The sequence below is a fragment of the Culex pipiens genome, chromosome 2, assembly GCF_016801865.2.
Source record: "Culex pipiens pallens isolate TS chromosome 2, TS_CPP_V2, whole genome shotgun sequence".
Classification (NCBI taxonomy): Eukaryota; Metazoa; Arthropoda; class Insecta; order Diptera; family Culicidae; genus Culex; species Culex pipiens.
The window spans coordinates 102,997,131-103,016,038 of NC_068938.1; the positions used below are offsets into that span (position 1 = coordinate 102,997,131).

The 18,908-nt window shown below is 36.3% G+C and overlaps 1 protein-coding gene across 2 annotated transcripts; it reads left to right on the forward strand.

Annotated features, from left to right (window-relative positions):
• The first annotated feature begins 11,761 nt into the window (after positions 1-11,761).
• LOC120418788 (uncharacterized) lies at positions 11,762-17,932 on the forward strand. Of its 2 annotated transcripts, XM_039581267.2 has the most exons (4): positions 11,762-11,897; positions 12,303-12,441; positions 17,188-17,446; positions 17,526-17,932. In XM_039581267.2, exons 2-3 carry the CDS (start codon positions 12,334-12,336, stop codon positions 17,395-17,397), a joined length of 318 nt encoding a protein of 105 aa, XP_039437201.1. In that variant the 5' UTR covers positions 11,762-11,897; positions 12,303-12,333; the 3' UTR covers positions 17,398-17,446; positions 17,526-17,932. The 2 variants fall into 2 exon arrangements, with proteins under 2 accessions (XP_039437201.1, XP_039437204.1); XM_039581270.2 differs by lacking the exon at positions 11,762-11,897 and having other exon boundaries at positions 12,244-12,441; positions 17,188-17,442.
• The last annotated feature ends 976 nt before the right edge of the window (positions 17,933-18,908 follow it).

The following is an 18,908-nucleotide window of genomic DNA, read 5'->3' on the forward strand; positions in this document are numbered from 1 at the left end:
GGTCGGATGGTGGATCCGGACATAGTTAACATACATTTAAGTGAGATCCGGCTTCCAAAAAGTACCTAAATATTACTTATGTGGCCATATCTCAAGACAGGGTTGCCAGATCTTCAATGTTTTGGACTCGTTGGAAAGGTTTTTTGATAACCTAACGAACGATGGGTCGGATGGTGGATCCGGACATAGTTTACATACATTTAAGTGGGATCCGGCTTCAAAAAAGTGCATCAATATCACTTATGTGGCCATATCTCGAGACAGGGTTGCCAGATCTTCAATGATTTTGACTCTTTGGAAAGGTTTTTTGATAACCTAACCAACAATGGGTCGGATGGTGGATTCGGACATAGTTTACATACATTTAAGTGAGATCCGGCTTCCAAAAAGTACATAAATATTACTTAAGTGGCCATATCTCGAGACAGGGTTGCCAGATCTTCAATGTTTTGGACTCGTTGGAAAGGTTTTTTGATAACCTAACTAACGATGGGTCGGATGGTGGATCCGGACATAGTTTACATACATTTAAGTGGGATCCGGCTTCCTAAAAGTGCATCAATATCACTTATGTGGCCATATCTCGAGACAGGGTTGCCAGATCTTCAATGTTTTGGATTCGATGGAAAGGTTTTTTGATAACCTAACCAACGATGGTTCGGATGGTGGATCCGGACATAGTTTACATACATTTAAGTGAGATCCGGCTTCCAAAAAGTACATAAATATTACTTATGTGGCCATATCTCGAGACAGGGATGCCAGATCTTCAATGTTTTGGATTCGATGGAAAGGTTTTTTGATAACCTAACTAACGATGGGTCGGATGGTGGATCCGGACATAGTTAACATACATTTAAGTGAGATCCGGCTTCCAAAAAGTACATAAATATTACTTATGTGGCCATATCTCAAGACAGGGTTGCCAGATCTTCAATGTTTTGGACTCGTTGGAAAGGATTTTTGATAACCTAACTAACGATGGGTCGGATGGTGGATCCGGACATAGTTAACATACATTTAAGTGAGATCCGGCTTCCAAAAAGTACCTAAATATTACTTATGTGGCCATATCTCAAGACAGGGTTGCCAGATCTTCAATGTTTTGGACTCGTTGGAAAGGTTTTTTGATAACCTAACGAACGATGGGTCGGATGGTGGATCCGGACATAGTTTACATACATTTAAGTGGGATCCGGCTTCAAAAAAGTGCATCAATATCACTTATGTGGCCATATCTCGAGACAGGGTTGCCAGATCTTCAATGATTTAGACTCTTTGGAAAGGTTTTTTGATAACCTAACCAACAATGGGTCGGATGGTGGATTCGGACATAGTTTACATACATTTAAGTGAGATCCGGCTTCCAAAAAGTACATAAATATTACTTAAGTGGCCATATCTCGAGACAGGGTTGCCAGATCTTCAATGTTTTAGACTCTTTGGAAAGGTATTTTGATAACCTAACCAACGATAGGTCGGATGGTGGATCCGGACATAGTTTACATACTTTTAAGTGAGATCCGGCTTCCAAAAAGTGCATCAATATCACTTATGTGGCCATATCTCGAGACAGGGTTGCCAGATCTTCAATGTTTTAGACTCTTTGGAAAGGTTTTTTGATAACCTAACCAACGATAGGTCGGATGGTGGATCCGGACATAGTTTACATACATTTAAGTGAGATCCGGCTTCCAAAAAGTACATAAATATTACTTATGTGGCCATATCTCGAGACAGGGTTGCCAGATCTTCAATGTTTTGGACTCGTTGGAAAGGTTTTTTGATAACCTAACCAACGATGGGTCGGATGGTGGATCCGGACATAGTTTACATACATTTAAGTGGGATCCGGCTTCAAAAAAGTGCATCAATATCACTTATGTGGCCATATCTCGAGACAGGGTTGCCAGATCTTCAATGATTTAGACTCTTTGGAAAGGTTTTTTGATAACCTAACCAACAATGGGTCGGATGGTGGATTCGGACATAGTTTACATACATTTAAGTGAGATCCGGCTTCCAAAAAGTACATAAATATTACTTAAGTGGCCATATCTCGAGACAGGGTTGCCAGATCTTCAATGTTTTGGACTCGTTGGAAAGGTTTTTTGATAACCTAACTAACGATGGGTCGGATGGTGGATCCGGACATAGTTTACATACATTTAAGTGAGATCCGGCTTCCAAAAAGTACATAAATATTACTTATGTGGCCATATCTCGAGACAGGGATGCCAGATCTTCAATGTTTTGGACTCGTTGGAAAGGTTTTTTGATAACCTAACTAACGATGGGTCGGATGGTGGATCCGGACATAGTTTACATACATTTAAGTGGGATCCGGCTTCCTAAAAGTGCATCAATATCACTTATGTGGCCATATCTCGAGACAGGGTTGCCAGATCTTCAATGTTTTGGATTCGATGGAAAGGTTTTTTGATAACCTAACCAACGATGGGTCGGATGGTGGATCCGGACATAGTTTACATACATTTAAGTGAGATCCGGCTTCCAAAAAGTACATAAATATTACTTATGTGGCCATATCTCAAGACAGGGTTGCCAGATCTTCATTGTTTTGGACTCGTTGAAAAGCTTTTTTGATAACCTAACCAACGATGGGTCGGATGGTGGATCCGGACATAGTTTACATACATTTAAGTGAGATCCGGCTTCCAAAAAGTACATAAATATTACTTATGTGGCCATATCTCGAGACAGGGATGCCAGATCTTCAATGTTTTGGACTCGTTGGAAAGGTTTTTTGATAACCTAACTAACGATGGGTCGGATGGTGGATCCGGACATAGTTTACATACATTTAAGTGGGATCCGGCTTCCTAAAAGTGCATCAATATCACTTATGTGGCCATATCTCGAGACAGGGTTGCCAGATCTTCAATGTTTTGGATTCGATGGAAAGGTTTTTTGATAACCTAACCAACGATGGGTCGGATGGTGGATCCGGACATAGTTTACATACATTTAAGTGAGATCCGGCTTCCAAAAAGTACATAAATATTACTTATGTGGCCATATCTCGAGACAGGGTTGCCAGATCTTCAATGTTTTGGACTCGTTGGAAAGGTTTTTTGATAACCTAACTAACGATGGGTCGGATGGTGGATCCGGACATAGTTAACATACATTTAAGTGAGATCCGGCTTCCAAAAAGTACATAAATATTACTTATGTGGCCATATCTCAAGACAGGGTTGCCAGATCTTCAATGTTTTGGACTCGTTGAAAAGCTTTTTTGATAACCTAACCAACGATGGGTCGGATGGTGGATCCGGACATAGTTTACATACATTTAAGTGAGATCCGGCTTCCAAAAAGTACATAAATATTACTTATGTGGCCATATCTCGAGACAGGGATGCCAGATCTTCAATGTTTTGGACTCGTTGGAAAGGTTTTTTGATAACCTAACTAACGATGGGTCGGATGGTGGATCCGGACATAGTTTACATACATTTAAGTGAGATCCGGCTTCCAAAAAGTACATAAATATTACTTATGTGGCCATATCTCAAGACAGGGTTGCCAGATCTTCATTGTTTTGGACTCGTTGAAAAGCTTTTTTGATAACCTAACCAACGATGGGTCGGATGGTGGATCCGGACATAGTTTACATACATTTAAGTGAGATCCGGCTTCCAAAAAGTACATAAATATTACTTATGTGGCCATATCTCAAGACAGGGTTGCCAGATCTTCATTGTTTTGGACTCGTTGAAAAGCTTTTTTGATAACCTAACCAACGATGGGTCGGATGGTGGATCCGGACATAGTTTACATACATTTAAGTGAGATCCGGCTTCCAAAAAGTACATAAATATTACTTATGTGGCCATATCTCGAGACAGGGATGCCAGATCTTCAATGTTTTGGACTCGTTGGAAAGGTTTTTTGATAACCTAACTAACGATGGGTCGGATGGTGGATCCGGACATAGTTTACATACATTTAAGTGGGATCCGGCTTCCTAAAAGTGCATCAATATCACTTATGTGGCCATATTTCGAGACAGGGTTGCCAGATCTTCAATGTTTTGGATTCGATGGAAAGGTTTTTTGATAACCTAACCAACGATGGGTCGGATGGTGGATCCGGACATAGTTTACATACATTTAAGTGAGATCCGGCTTCCAAAAAGTACATAAATATTACTTATGTGGCCATATCTCAAGACAGGGTTGCCAGATCTTCATTGTTTTGGACTCGTTGAAAAGCTTTTTTGATAACCTAACCAACGATGGGTCGGATGGTGGATCCGGACATAGTTTACATACATTTAAGTGAGATCCGGCTTCCAAAAAGTACATAAATATTACTTATGTGGCCATATCTCGAGACAGGGATGCCAGATCTTCAATGTTTTGGACTCGTTGGAAAGGTTTTTTGATAACCTAACTAACGATGGGTCGGATGGTGGATCCGGACATAGTTTACATACATTTAAGTGGGATCCGGCTTCCTAAAAGTGCATCAATATCACTTATGTGGCCATATTTCGAGACAGGGTTGCCAGATCTTCAATGTTTTGGATTCGATGGAAAGGTTTTTTGATAACCTAACCAACGATGGGTCGGATGGTGGATCCGGACATAGTTTACATACATTTAAGTGAGATCCGGCTTCCAAAAAGTACATAAATATTACTTATGTGGCCATATCTCGAGACAGGGATGCCAGATCTTCAATGTTTTGGACTCGTTGGAAAGGTTTTTTGATAACCTAACTAACGATGGGTCGGATGGTGGATCCGGACATAGTTAACATACATTTAAGTGAGATCCGGCTTCCAAAAAGTACATAAATATTACTTATGTGGCCATATCTCAAGACAGGGTTGCCAGATCTTCAATGTTTTGGACTCGTTGGAAAGGATTTTTGATAACCTAACTAACGATGGGTCGGATGGTGGATCCGGACATAGTTAACATACATTTAAGTGAGATCCGGCTTCCAAAAAGTACCTAAATATTACTTATGTGGCCATATCTCAAGACAGGGTTGCCAGATCTTCAATGTTTTGGACTCATTGGAAAGGTTTTTTGGTAACCTAACGAACGATGGGTCGGATGGTGGATCCGGACATAGTTTACATACATTTAAGTGGGATCCGGCTTCAAAAAAGTGCATCAATATCACTTATGTGGCCATATCTCGAGACAGGGTTGCCAGATCTTCAATGATTTTGACTCTTTGGAAAGGTTTTTTGATAACCTAACCAACAATGGGTCGGATGGTGGATTCGGACATAGTTTACATACATTTAAGTGAGATCCGGCTTCCAAAAAGTACATAAATATTACTTAAGTGGCCATATCTCGAGACAGGGTTGCCAGATCTTCAATGTTTTGGACTCGTTGGAAAGGTTTTTTGATAACCTAACTAACGATGGGTCGGATGGTGGATCCGGACATAGTTTACATACATTTAAGTGGGATCCGGCTTCCTAAAAGTGCATCAATATCACTTATGTGGCCATATCTCGAGACAGGGTTGCCAGATCTTCAATGTTTTGGATTCGATGGAAAGGTTTTTTGATAACCTAACCAACGATGGGTCGGATGGTGGATCCGGACATAGTTTACATACATTTAAGTGAGATCCGGCTTCCAAAAAGTACATAAATATTACTTATGTGGCCATATCTCGAGACAGGAATGCCAGATCTTCAATGTTTTGGACTCGTTGGAAAGGTTTTTTGATAACCTAACTAACGATGGGTCGGATGGTGGATCCGGACATAGTTAACATACATTTAAGTGAGATCCGGCTTCCAAAAAGTACATAAATATTACTTATGTGGCCATATCTCAAGACAGGGTTGCCAGATCTTCAATGTTTTGGACTCGTTGGAAAGGATTTTTGATAACCTAACTAACGATGGGTCGGATGGTGGATCCGGACATAGTTAACATACATTTAAGTGAGATCCGGCTTCCAAAAAGTACCTAAATATTACTTATGTGGCCATATCTCAAGACAGGGTTGCCAGATCTTCAATATTATAGACTCTTTGGAAAGGTATTTTGATAACCTAACCAACGATGGGTCGGATGGTGGATCCGGACATAGTTTACATACATTTAAGTGAGATCCGGCTTCCAAAAAGTGCATCAATATCACTTATGTGGCCATATCTCGAGACAGGGTTGCCAGATCTTCAATGTTTTAGACTCTTTGGAAAGGTTTTTTGATAACCTAACCAACGATGGGTCGGATGGTGGATCCGGACATAGTTTACATACATTTAAGTGAGATCCGGCTTCCAAAAAGTACATAAATATTACTTATGTGGCCATATCTCGAGACAGGGTTGCCAGATCTTCAATGTTTTGGACTCGTTTGAAAGGTTTTTTGATAACCTAACTAACAATGGGTCGGATGGTGGATCCGGACATAGTTTACATACATTTAAGTGGGATCCGGCTTCAAAAAAGTGCATCAATATCACTTATGTGGCCATATCTCGAGACAGGGTTGCCAGATCTTCAATGATTTAGACTCTTTGGAAAGGTTTTTTGATAACCTAACCAACGATGGGTTGGATGGTGGATCCGGACATAGTTTACATACATTTAAGTGAGATCCGGCTTCCAAAAAGTACATAAATATTACTTATGTGGCCATATCTCAAGACAGGGTTGCCAGATCTTCAATGTTTTGGACTTGTTGGAAAGGTTTTTAAATAACCTTACCAACGATGGGTCGGATGGTGGATCCGGACATAGTTTGCATACATTTAAGTAAGATCCGGCTTCCAAAAACTACATAAATATTACTTAAGTGGCTATATCTCGAGACAGGGTTGCCAGATCTTCAATGTTTTGGACTCGTTGGAAAGGTCTTTTGATTACCTAACCAACGATGGGTTGGATGATGGATCCGGACATAGTTTTCATGCATATAAGTGAGATCCGGATAAATGTGAAAACACATTTTTATATATAACTTTTGAACTACTTATCGAAACTTCAAACAATTCAATAGCGATGTATGGGACCCTAAACCAAGTCGAATGCAACCGGTTTGATCAAAATCGGTCCAGCCAGTGCTGAGAAAACTTGGCAAGAATTTTGAACACATACATACATACACACACACACACATACACACACACACACAGACATTTGTTCAGTTTTCGATTCTGAGTCGATAGGTATACATGAATATAGGTCTACGAGCTGTTTTTCAAAAGTTCAATTTTCGAGCAGGATTATAGCCTTACCTCAGTGAGGAAGGCAAAAGCAATAATCCGATCAACAAAGGAATGAACATTAGTTGTGGGGGGTAAAATTGGGCAGAATTTTTTAGAGATTTAGCAATTTCTCAAGTTCTTCATTCTGTTTGATTGGTTGTGTAGGGGACATTTACGAAAATTTTGCTGAAAAATGTTGTTCCTAGAAAAAATGATGTAGTTTGGCAGTGGTCTAATTATGAGGTTTGATTTTTAGCCAAAATTAACCTCTCGAAAAATCATCGAATCCGCAACGCATTTTGGGAATTGTTCAATGACTGGCCCTTCATGCCCTTTATGAAACATTTAATTAGTTCATTATTTGCATAGTAACTTATAAACAATGATATTTATTTTCGCGCAAATCAAATTTTCTAGTTTTCTAAAATATCGTCTGAAATATTTTTTCCAGATTTTTGTATTTCTTAATTTTACAAATTTAAATTTAACTCATAGTTCCGATATATTTATTCCTAGTTTATGCTTTTCATGACTAAGGAATTGGCAGTAACTTTTTATTCATTAAAGTATGCCTACTCGAGGTAGCTAATAATTCATAAAAAAAAAATTATTCCTTATGTTCTTTTTTATATTGGGTCCATGATGTTCGATAATTACCTACTTCCTATCAAAAAAAAAAAAAAGTTCAAAAATGTTTTTTTTTTCTTTATTGAACATTCAATTTTATTAGTTATGAAAATGAATTTCCTAATTTGAGTTTTAATTTTTGCTTTGATGTTTGTTTTTCACGGCGTGTTTTCTGGGCAACCTTAAGGAGAAAAAATAGTCATCGCTACTTTCAAATGTGTCTTATAGGAAATTTTCTCAGCTTTCCAATGCTTCTAAGAGCGAAATGTTTCATCGGGAAATTTCTGAGATATCTATATTTTAAGTATTTTGTTTTAAAATCCTTAATCATTTATTGGAAACTTTTAAATAACAGTCCAGGAAACTTGTCAAATGATGTGTTTCATGTGTCATTTACTCATCAAAATGTGCAAAATAAGACAAGAAACAACTTTGTAGAAGGTTGCAAACCGCTTAACATTTTGAAAATGAAGTTTTAACCGATTTTTTTGAATATGTGGGATTTATTCAGAAATTAAAATCATAAAACCGCATTAAAATATTATTTTTACAAGAACAAATAGATTATTACATAATTGTTGTGTACAAATAACACCGGTCTGCTCTGATCCAGCTTGGAATTATCTGATACAACCGATTTTTTTTACAGGTTTGAGATTGATAGCGATAGGGTATTACAAGATTTTTATGAATAAATATCATATTTCCTTAATCAAACATTAACCAGTTGCATGTTAATGTTTAATACTCGAAATTGAACTGCAAACTACTGTTGCAAGCTTTAGGAGAAATACTTTTCATTAGTATAATATGATTGTTTTAGTTTTTTTTGTATTAAATGATCAAGGAATTAGCAATATTTTAGAAGTTTATAAGACTCTCATCTTCAATCTCATCTTTTTAAAAAATGTTTTATTTCCTGATTTTTGTTCAAATAGTTTGGAAAGGAAGTTTATGTTTAATTTTTTTTGTTGAAATGATAAATAATATTGTTCGAACAAAAAAAAAGTTTGTAGCGGTGTTTTCAGCATTCTGAATTGGAAGACTCGAGTTTCATTGCTACTTTTTAAGTGCATTTTCAAAAGTAAACATTTTATAAAATTTTATATTTATTTTATACTCATGAAAATATGACTTATGAAGCTTGCAACAGTAATATGTAGTACATTTTAGATTTTAAATCATATTTGTATTTATGTTCCTGGTTAATGTTTGTTTAAGAAAATATCAAATTTATTCATTAAAACTCAATAATACCATTCACAGTCACAAACCTGCCAAAGTTTCGGTTGAACTTGGGTTGAACAAGCTAAATCAGAGCAGACACGTGATATTTGTACACCAAATATATGTAATAATCTAATAATTCTTGTGAAAATATATTTTTACACTGTTGTATCATTTAAATTTCTAAATAAATCCCATATATTCAAAAACTCAGACAAAACATTATTTTCAAAATGTTTAGTGGTTTGCAACCTTCTACAAAGTTGTTTCTTGTCTTATTTAGCACATTTTGATGAGTAAATGACAAATGAAACATATCATTTGATAAGTTTTCTGAACTGTTAGTATAAAGTTTCTTATAAATAATATAGAAATTTAAAACCAAAAACTTTAAAATAGAGATATCTCAGAAAATTCCCGATGAAACATTTCGCTCTTAGAAGCATTGGAAAGCTGAGAAAATTTCCTATAAGCCACATTTGAAAGTAGCGATGACTATTTTTTCCTGAAAAGTTTGTTCTAGAAAACACGCCGTGTTTTTATTTGGAAACGGAGGGGGACAAAAACCTTAATTTAAGATCAAAAACCTTAATTTTACTTACACTTACTTGCAGAATCATGAAACGGATATTTTAAACCCTTAATGGATGATGAATTGGATTTTACTTTCCTTAAAAGATTTTGTTAGGCCGTTGCATGTTTTTCAAAGTGATTCGGGGTGAAAAAGGGGGGGGGGGGCTTATTTATTTTTCAAAAAACTTCTAAATTTTAATGGGAATAGAAAAAATCAACTGAAAACATTTTGAAATGCATTTCTTTGCATAAGGGACCATACGTAAACCACGTGGTCACTTTAAGAGGGGGGGGGGGGTTCTTTTAAAAAAAGCAAAGCAATCCACTTTAACGACCCCCGGGTCTTTTGTGGTCTCTGTTGAATGTTTCTGCTCATTTCTAGGCATCCGAAGTTTATGTGTGGTGAGTCACCCAAAATTCTCTTTTACGCTCATGGACCGACGTTTTACTTCCCCATCCGATAGAAGGCATTTTTCAAATTCCTCACAAATCATATTTATCCAATAAAAGATCCAAAGGCTTTCTTAAGCTTGTGAATTCCAATTAAAATTTGAATGAAAAAAAAAAAGTTTTCATGAAAACACTCAAAACGATAATAATATAATATTTTTCTTTCGCCATACCGTGCATTTGTCAGCTTTTAAAATGAAATGAAGGCTTCTTTTAACAAACAGAATGAATTATGTAAGAATTACTCAATTCCTAATCATTAATATTCATATAAGTTGTACTGAAGTGACTTTTCCTCTAAATTTATGTAATGATAGTTAGTTTATGTAGATTTTTCTGTTCAGTTATGTTAAAATTAAAGTTAATGTTAACCCTCTAACGCCCAAATTTTTTTTGTTAGATTTTTTTTATTTTACCCGTGTTCAGGAGGTCATTTTAAGCAACTTTTGTTCTACGAAAAATTTTACTTCTCTAGTTTTATGTTTTACTTGTTTCATTTTTAAGTATTTTAATTTGCATTTATCTTGTTAAGTTTATGTTTGTTTTTGGTAGTATTTTGCCTATTCTGCGCCACCTCCTATCATTACATTTTGCCTATCTAATTTATTCATGTTTTTACAGTCACTTTATTCATTTTTTTGCTAGTTTTTCACATTTTCTGCTATAAAACGGCACCATTATCATTTTATTTCTAGAGTTTTTTTTTTCATTAGGTCCTATAAACATATGAAAGACAATAGTTTATTGGTCCTTTTCAAAAAAAACTCTGGAATTGTAAACAAATGCGTAGAGGCATAGTTTGGGACACTAGAAAAATTATTGCTTACTTCTTTTTTCTTAAAATATAGAAAATGTTAGTAAAAAACACAGCCAAAGTTGACCCCTAAAAAAATAGATTTTTAAAAACATTGGCAAAAACACATAAAACAAGTAAAACTTTCAACCCATGAATTTTCTAAAATTTTAAGAGTTCTTCTTTCCAATGCTTTTTAAAGATCAAAAATTGGTAGAAAAATCGATTTTTTTCGATTTTTTAAATCGAAGCCCGTCTAAAGGCGGGGTTGGGTTGTAGAGGGTTAAAGTAACAGGACATTGTTGGAAATACAGTATTATCGTTTAAAATGCCTTTTTGCCAGATTTGCGGAGTCGGAGTCTGGTCATGGAACATCGATTCGGAGTTTAAATCGGAATTGGAAAAATATGAGAATCAGGAGTCAGAGTCGAATTCGGATCAATTCAAATTTATTATAATTTGTTGTCTTTTTTATTATTTCGATAATGTATAAAGAGAAACAATCAACTTTTAAAGAGAAAATGTTTACATAAAAAATATCAACAGAATTAATCGTCCCATTTCCCAAAGAACCAGCCTGTGTGTTTGTCGGTCCACGTGTGTGTGCGCGCCTGCGATTGGTTCGGCATGGATTGCTTTGCCGGGTGTGTGTGTGTTTGTGTGTGCATCGCGGGCGCGAATCGACGACGACGTAATTTATGCTGCACACATTTGTTATTTCTGTCGCTTGGGAAGCACATGCAGGGAAAAAGTTGTGCATTAAATGTCATATTGACATATCAATATATTGGATTTTTCTCTTCTTGTTCTTCTTCCTTCCTCTCGTAAATATCATTTCCCTTCGCTGCTGCCACCACGATTGTCGAACCGGTTGTCGTTCCGAACGGTCCGTTTTTGTCCGTTTGTCCGTTGTGTGAGTACGTGTGTGCGTGTGCGCGTATGTGTGAATTTGGCCGCAGTTTGCAGTCGTAATTCAATATTATATTATTTTGCCATCGGAATTGTAAAACGGTAAGTGTATGTGCGTGCGAGTACATTTTGTGACACTTTTCAGTTCGGTATTTTTTATGTCCAGCCTCGATTTCGGAAGCCGATCCCAGCGACATAAATTAAAGTCTCACTTCCGGTGGTAGCCCATTGTTACAATGTGTTTCTGTGTGCGTGTGTGGTCTGAACAATAATAATTGCGTAAAAAAACGTCCCAACCAAACAGTGAGCAAACCGGACGAAACCAATTTCATGGATACTACATAAATTAACAATTCGTTTTGGGTTAATTTTCTTTTATTTGATTTCGTTTCGCTTTTTTTTACAACTCGATCCTTTTCCGGGATTCAATTCCACGAACAAAGTAAGCGGGGTGAGGTGGTGGTGATCGAATTGAAGTGAAAATTAAGATAATTTTGTTTTTGGCAGGTCATAAAACACGCACGCACGCGGCCAAACAATGGAGCACGGAATCATTTCAAAATACACGGACGTTCGGGTGAAGATCAGCGGCTGGGACGAACGCGTGCAGCAGTTCCCCAAGGATTGTCCGTGCTGTTCGGTTGGGGTGAGTTTTACGGTTGATCTGTGGAAAATACCGTGCGTCTCCATCAAAGAAAAAAAAAACGTTATTTTCCTTACTCTTCTGGGGAAACAGTCTTTCTTGAAATTAAAAAAGAGCTATTCTCTTTGAACTGGTGAAAATAGATTTTATTTCATTTATTTTTTATTTAGCTCAAACTGGCACTATTTCAGGCCAAAACTTTTAAAAGTTTATGGGTAGCTATAACAAGAAGATCAAGCCAAACAATTTGTTTATAAATTCACATTGGTACATTATCGTTGTTTTGTTTGAAATGAAATTAACCTAAAGGGACCATCCATAAACCACCCTTTTTTTTGAAATCTAAGACCCCCCCCCGCCTCCCCCCTCGTGGACAATTTCCACACAAAAATACTTTTTTGTATGGAGCATAGACAATCGCCGGAACATCATATCATTATCATTTTATCTCAGAGAAATTGGAAATCTCAAACCCCCCCCCCCCCCCCTTCGTGGACAATTGTCCATACAAAAAAAATCTTTTTTGTATTGAGCGTGGACAATCGCCACACCCCCCCCCCCCTAAAGTGTCCACGTGGTTTATGGATGGTCCCAAAGTAGAAGTATGCATCAACCAACTCACGGTGGATTAAATAACTTTTTAATTAAATTTTCAATCATAAATATGTGACAGAATTTAAAAAAAAAGAGCCGCTTTCAAAACTAGGCACTTGAAATTTAATGTTGTTTTGAAAAATAGTATTCGATCTTCTGATTTTGTTACATACTTGTTACACGATCGTTCAAAGGGTTATTCTTGTGCACAATTTGCTAAACTACATAGAGTACATACAAACCTTTATGTTTATGAATCTAATTTTTTGTTTTAGTCTGCTCTACCCTGCAATGTTACAAAAAAACAAGTAATTTTATAATGCAATTTTTTGTACTCAGAATAAAAATATCCCAGAAGAAAAATGAAGGGGGTCGTACCGCATCACCGTCAAGAGGTATCGAAAAATCGACCTGATGTTTGATTGACATCCTACAATTTTGTTGACTGCTTTCTTAGAAACCTAATTAAAGTTATTTGTAGATAGGCCAGTTTCTGAGAAATTGAAATTACATACAAAATAGAGAGGTTTTCTGTTTTTTTTCTTGTAATCCGCAGTTTCTCAGCAACCAGAGATCCAATCTGCAATATTTCTTAAAAAATTAAAATAATCCTATTTTTTCTAATTACACATTTTTAGAAAAAGCGATAAATTAATAATTTGTAACTTACAAAAAAATTGTAAGTCCCACAGTTTTAGCTAAATAAAAAATACAAACAAAAAATTTATAAAGCACGAAATTGGCCGATATCCGACCCAAAATTGAAGCTTTTAACCCTCTACAACCCAACCCCGAAGCCTCTAGACGGGCTTCGATCTAAAAAATCGCCAAAAATCATTTTTTTACCCAATTTCTGATCTTTAAAATTCATTGGAAAGAAGAACTCTGGGGACATTTATGCGAACATGGGCAGTATACACCTGTCCAGTTTTTTTGCAATCATTAGTTTCCAAAATATGTAAGTATTGACGAAAATTGAATTTTTTCCAAAAAAAAATGTTTTTGCGGTGCTGTGGAATTCCATAAAAATTCAAAATATTTTTAATCCAGCCCAAACATCCCGAGCAGGGGTAAATAACACGGGAATACCAAATTTTGGTATTACTTGGGCAAATAACAGCGACCAAAATGTGCCCTTGGTTGCCCAGTAATAGATGGTAAAATACCATGAAATCATACCAAAGTCCAGTATGTGGAAGGGCACAACAATACCAAACCATGTTATTCCAAGGGTAAAATAATACCTCAAAATAAAACCATTTCAATACCAAGTTGAGGTCTTCTGGATTTTTGAACATTGCTTGAATACCAAAACTTGGTTTTGCCATGGTTTAATTTTTAGGTATTCCCGCGCCCTTGGAAAATCAGATTTTGGTATTCCTGTGGTCTTCCACATACATGATTTTGGTATGATTTCATGGTATTTTACCATCTATTACTGGGCAACCAAGAGCACATTTTGGTGCCTGTTATTTGCGCAAGAAATACCAAAATTTGGTATTTTCATACCATTTTTAGTGCAACAGTTGCAGTTAGTGAAAAAACGGAAATGATCCATATGCAACAGCCAAATCTACTCACCTGATGATTCCTTGTTGTTCTTAGTGATATTCTTCACCACATCGAATGCATTTGTCGTTGATGAACGGCCTGTGCTTGAAGTTCTTGAAGATTCTAAAAAATAACAAGATTGAAAAATAAGTGTTATTAAAATGAAACTGGATTGAAATTCACCAAAATTCAATAAAATGTCAATTAACTCGTTTTTCAAAGTATTTGGTTATCCCAACTTAGACAAATTTCAACGTTTTAAAAAAAATCTAAGTGGGTATATAAAAAAAATTGAAAATCAGCTTTAACATTTTTGGGTTTCATGTTAGCGCAAAAGTAATTATCTCATCAAAATTTATAAAAAAAAATCCCATAGTTTCAGAGGAATTAATTGAAACCTTTCAATACCAAAATAATACCAAAATGTGGCATACTAACTTAGAAATTTTTCCACAATTTCAAGTCATTTCTTTAGGGGGTATATCAAAAATGTTTGCAATCAAGTTTAAAATTTCCGGTTTTCAATGAAAGCATTCGCTTTGAGACATCATTTTAGCGCAAAATTAATTATTTTGTCAAAATTGGTCCAAATTTTCCCATAGTTTCAGAGGAATTTGATAAAACACTTTAATACCAAAATAATACCAAAATGTGCCATCCTGACATAGAAAATTTTCCGCAATTTCAAATCATTTCTTTAGGGGGTATATCAAAAAAATTTAAAATCAAGTTTGAAATTTCCGGTTTTCAATGAAAGCATTCGCTTTGAGACATCATTTTAGTGCAAAATTAATTATTTTGTCAAAATTGGTCAACATTTTCCCATAGTTTCAGAGGAATTTGATAAAACACTTTAAAACCAAAATAATACCAAAATGTGCCATCCTGACTTAGAAAATTTTCCACAATTTCAAGTCATTTCTTTAGGGGGTATATCAAAAATGTTTAAAATCAAGTTTGAAATTTCCGGTTTTCAATGAAAGCATTCGCTTTGAGACATCATTTTAGCGCAAAATTAATTATTTTGTCAAAATTGGTCAAAATTTTCCCATAGTTTCAGAGGAATTTGATAAAATACTGTAATACCAAAAGAATACCAAAATGTGGTGTTCGACCATTGACAAATTCTGCAATTTTGCAATATCAAAACAATACCTCAAATTGGTATGATATCACATTTTGCTCTTGCATAATCCTTAAGACAAATTTTAAAGGGTCCTGGAATAACAAAATTTAGTATTGATACCAGAGAAAGGTATTATTACGCATTTCCCTTGTTATTTACCCATGCTCGGGATGCTAAATATGATTATCAATGCAGAAAAATGCATTTTAGATTGTTTTCAGTTGATTTTACTTCTTTTTCCAGTAAAATTTTGAAGTTTTTTGAAAAAATATTTGTTTTGCCCCCTAATTTTTTGGACTAATTTTGAAAGGGGGGGGGAGCGACATGAACTTTGAAAAATATTAGCAAGGTCCTTCGTATAAAATAAAAAACTTAATTATTTTTATTGAAAGTTTACAAGTTTCATTTTTCAATATTGAATATTGACCCAGTAGTTTTCGAGGTATCGAAAGTTGAAAATTACATTCTAATTAGGTGACACTTAGAAAAACTAATTTTTCATCGAAAAACTGCAAAACAAAAAACTGTTTGCGGAATTATTCTTCGGAATTCAAATAATCAAAAATAGCGAAATTTATTTAATCGAGCCCATTCATGTTAAAAAAAATATTTTCCAGGCAGCAAAACTCATTTCAAATGGTTTTCAGTTGATTAGACTTCTGTTTCCATTCAAATCTTCAAATCTTCACAGTCTCAGAAAGTTAATTGTACGAAATTCGCTCAGCTCTTCAAACATATTATCTTCTGGGATGACTTTCCATCTTAAAGGCTCTAAAAAAAAAGAAAAATGTTTAAATTTTCAAAAATTATAATCTGAAATCGCTTTAACTGCAAAACGGTGCACTTTATGCAACATTGTTTTGAGAACATTCAGTTGCAATTTGGATTTAGCTTTTAAAACATGTTTTTGATATTTAAAAAAAAATCATATCTCTGGAACCAGATTTTGCAACATCATGCAAAGATCAAAAGGTGTAATTTTGAGTCCCATAAAAACTATCTTAAGTTTTCAAAAATTAGGAAATACCCATTTTGGGAATTCAACTTTTAGAGAGAAAAAAAAATGAATAAGGAAATGGGTAGTTATTAGAATGTAAAAATATGAGCTTGATTGAACGTAACAAGAGCTGGCACCTTGCATTTGAATTTTAAATGGGAGTTAACCCGTAAAAAATGTTTGTTTTCAAAAATGTCACTCTTTGAGGCATTTTGGCCACTGAAGCGTTTGTTTTCAACATCATTGGCGTGTAGGCCAGATCCTTGCGCATCTTTTGGTATATATAACATTGAAATTTGGAGCACCCTGGAGCTCGGTACAGACCTTCAAAGTTTGGCTCTACAGTGTTAATTAATTTGATATATCTATTGGACCGAGTTAGTTTTTAAACCACTATTTTAAAAATTGATAACGAAACTTTAATTTTACAATTTAACTCAATTTACCCCCCCTCCTTTCTGCTTTCTCTCTTCCCCCGCAGAGGGCCACCTACCGCACCTTCGGCTACAGCAACAAGCACTTCATCCCAAAGACGACGACCCAGTCCATGTACGACGACGTGTGGGGTCAGTTTTGCGCGCACGGCCGCCGGTTCCACCCGAACGAGCACATCGACTTTGAGTCGTACCGGTCCACCTACCAGAGGGACTATCCCGGCTCGGGCGGCCCCCGGCTCCCGCTGGCATATTGATAGCAGTGATATGGTGCTCAGCAAATTCTAGTTCCAAATTTAGTGGTAGGTGAGTCTAATCTAGTTTTGGTTTTCTTTTCTGATTAAGTGAAAACGTTGTCTTCTTGTCTCGATTTCTCCCGCAACAGATAATAGTGATTAATGAGTCGGCGGCAATGGCCAGCGGTAGTGCCTCCGGGGGACAATTGCGGCGGCAGAGATCATAATCCTACCTTCCGATGGCCAACGGGGATTGCTTCCTCCAGGAGCTTTGCGGAACTTTGTAGAACGCGCGCGGTCATCCGAAAATCGTCGCCCAAATCCGTACAGATGATGATTATTTACGGAGGCCTGGCCACTTCGGAGTCCGCACCGTGGTCAATTTATTGCCAGGATTAGGCCTCGGAACTGTCCCCTGAGGGGGGCGCTTGCTCTTGTTCTTGTTGTTGGTGTTGTTTGTTGAATTTGTTTGTTTTTGGGGTCTTTCGCTGTGTCAAGTTCCTAAATTCCTAATAAAGCCAAATTGAGTAGAGTGATTTTGGACCGGACAGTTTAATGAGGTTTTGTCTCTCTATCTCTCGCTCAAACTCCCTGGTCCGGAAGTAGATTAGTGATCATGGCGTGAAATTCGCGAAGTTTCCTTAACTTATAGGCTGTTGCGAAAAGATTCGAACAAAATTCACAAACAATCACAGAAACAAAAATCCTAAAGAAATCAATCGAACTTCAATGACGAACGAGAAAAAAGGGTTGCAATTTTTCTTTTTATGCCAAACAAATGGGCCAACCCCATTGATTCTTTTTGCTTTCTCTCACCAAACGGATGAATTTGGGCTCGGTTTCGAAAAAAAAACGAAAAGAAAAAGTACAACTCGGTGTGATGAAGCACCTCCCCGGTTTGGTTAAAATAGTGCCAAAATAAATTTTCCCCGGCGTAGATTGGGGTACTGAAACGGAGCTGGTTTAGAATCGGGGCTGGCCGGAAATTGGGGCAAATAATGTTTTTCTCACTGAACAAACACACGGTGTCGGTCGCGAACAGTGCGGGCTGGAAAAGTTAGAATATGCGTTGAGAAAATTTAAATCTCATGTCTTGGGATCTTTTTTTGCACTATACGTGTGTGGACTCGAATATCATAAATAACACAAGTTTTATTGTGTTGCAAACGAAATGGATTCTAGTGGACAACGAGTTTGAAAGTAAGAAGTTCCCCAAAATATCATATTTGAGCACTTAAAATCAACGGGAAGTGGGGCATATTGGAAACAATGTTTAAAGGTATTAAAGCGTCAAAAATCTTGAAATGTAATTAACAAGCCTAACCCGACAAACTTCCGCCTGTCTTTTTTTTTCTTGACGTATAGCTTGTTTGCTTATTTAGCCTCATGTTGTTGTTTAGCTCCTGTTAAGTTCAATCAAGCTCATATTTGGGATTTGAGCTTAGTATGCCCACTGTAACGAGCCCCTGAATGACCGCCAAATAGTAGTTTATGCAACAAGTTGCAAAAAGAGGATTTTTTCAGCACGAGTC

Coding starts and splice junctions, on each gene's coding strand:
- LOC120418788 (XM_039581267.2), top strand. CDS start 12,334: ATGGAGCACGGAATCATTTCAAAATACACGGACGTTCGGGTGAAGATC. Junction 12,442..17,187: donor GTCCGTGCTGTTCGGTTGGG/GTGAGTTTTACG, acceptor CTTCCCCCGCAG/AGGGCCACCTACCGCACCTT.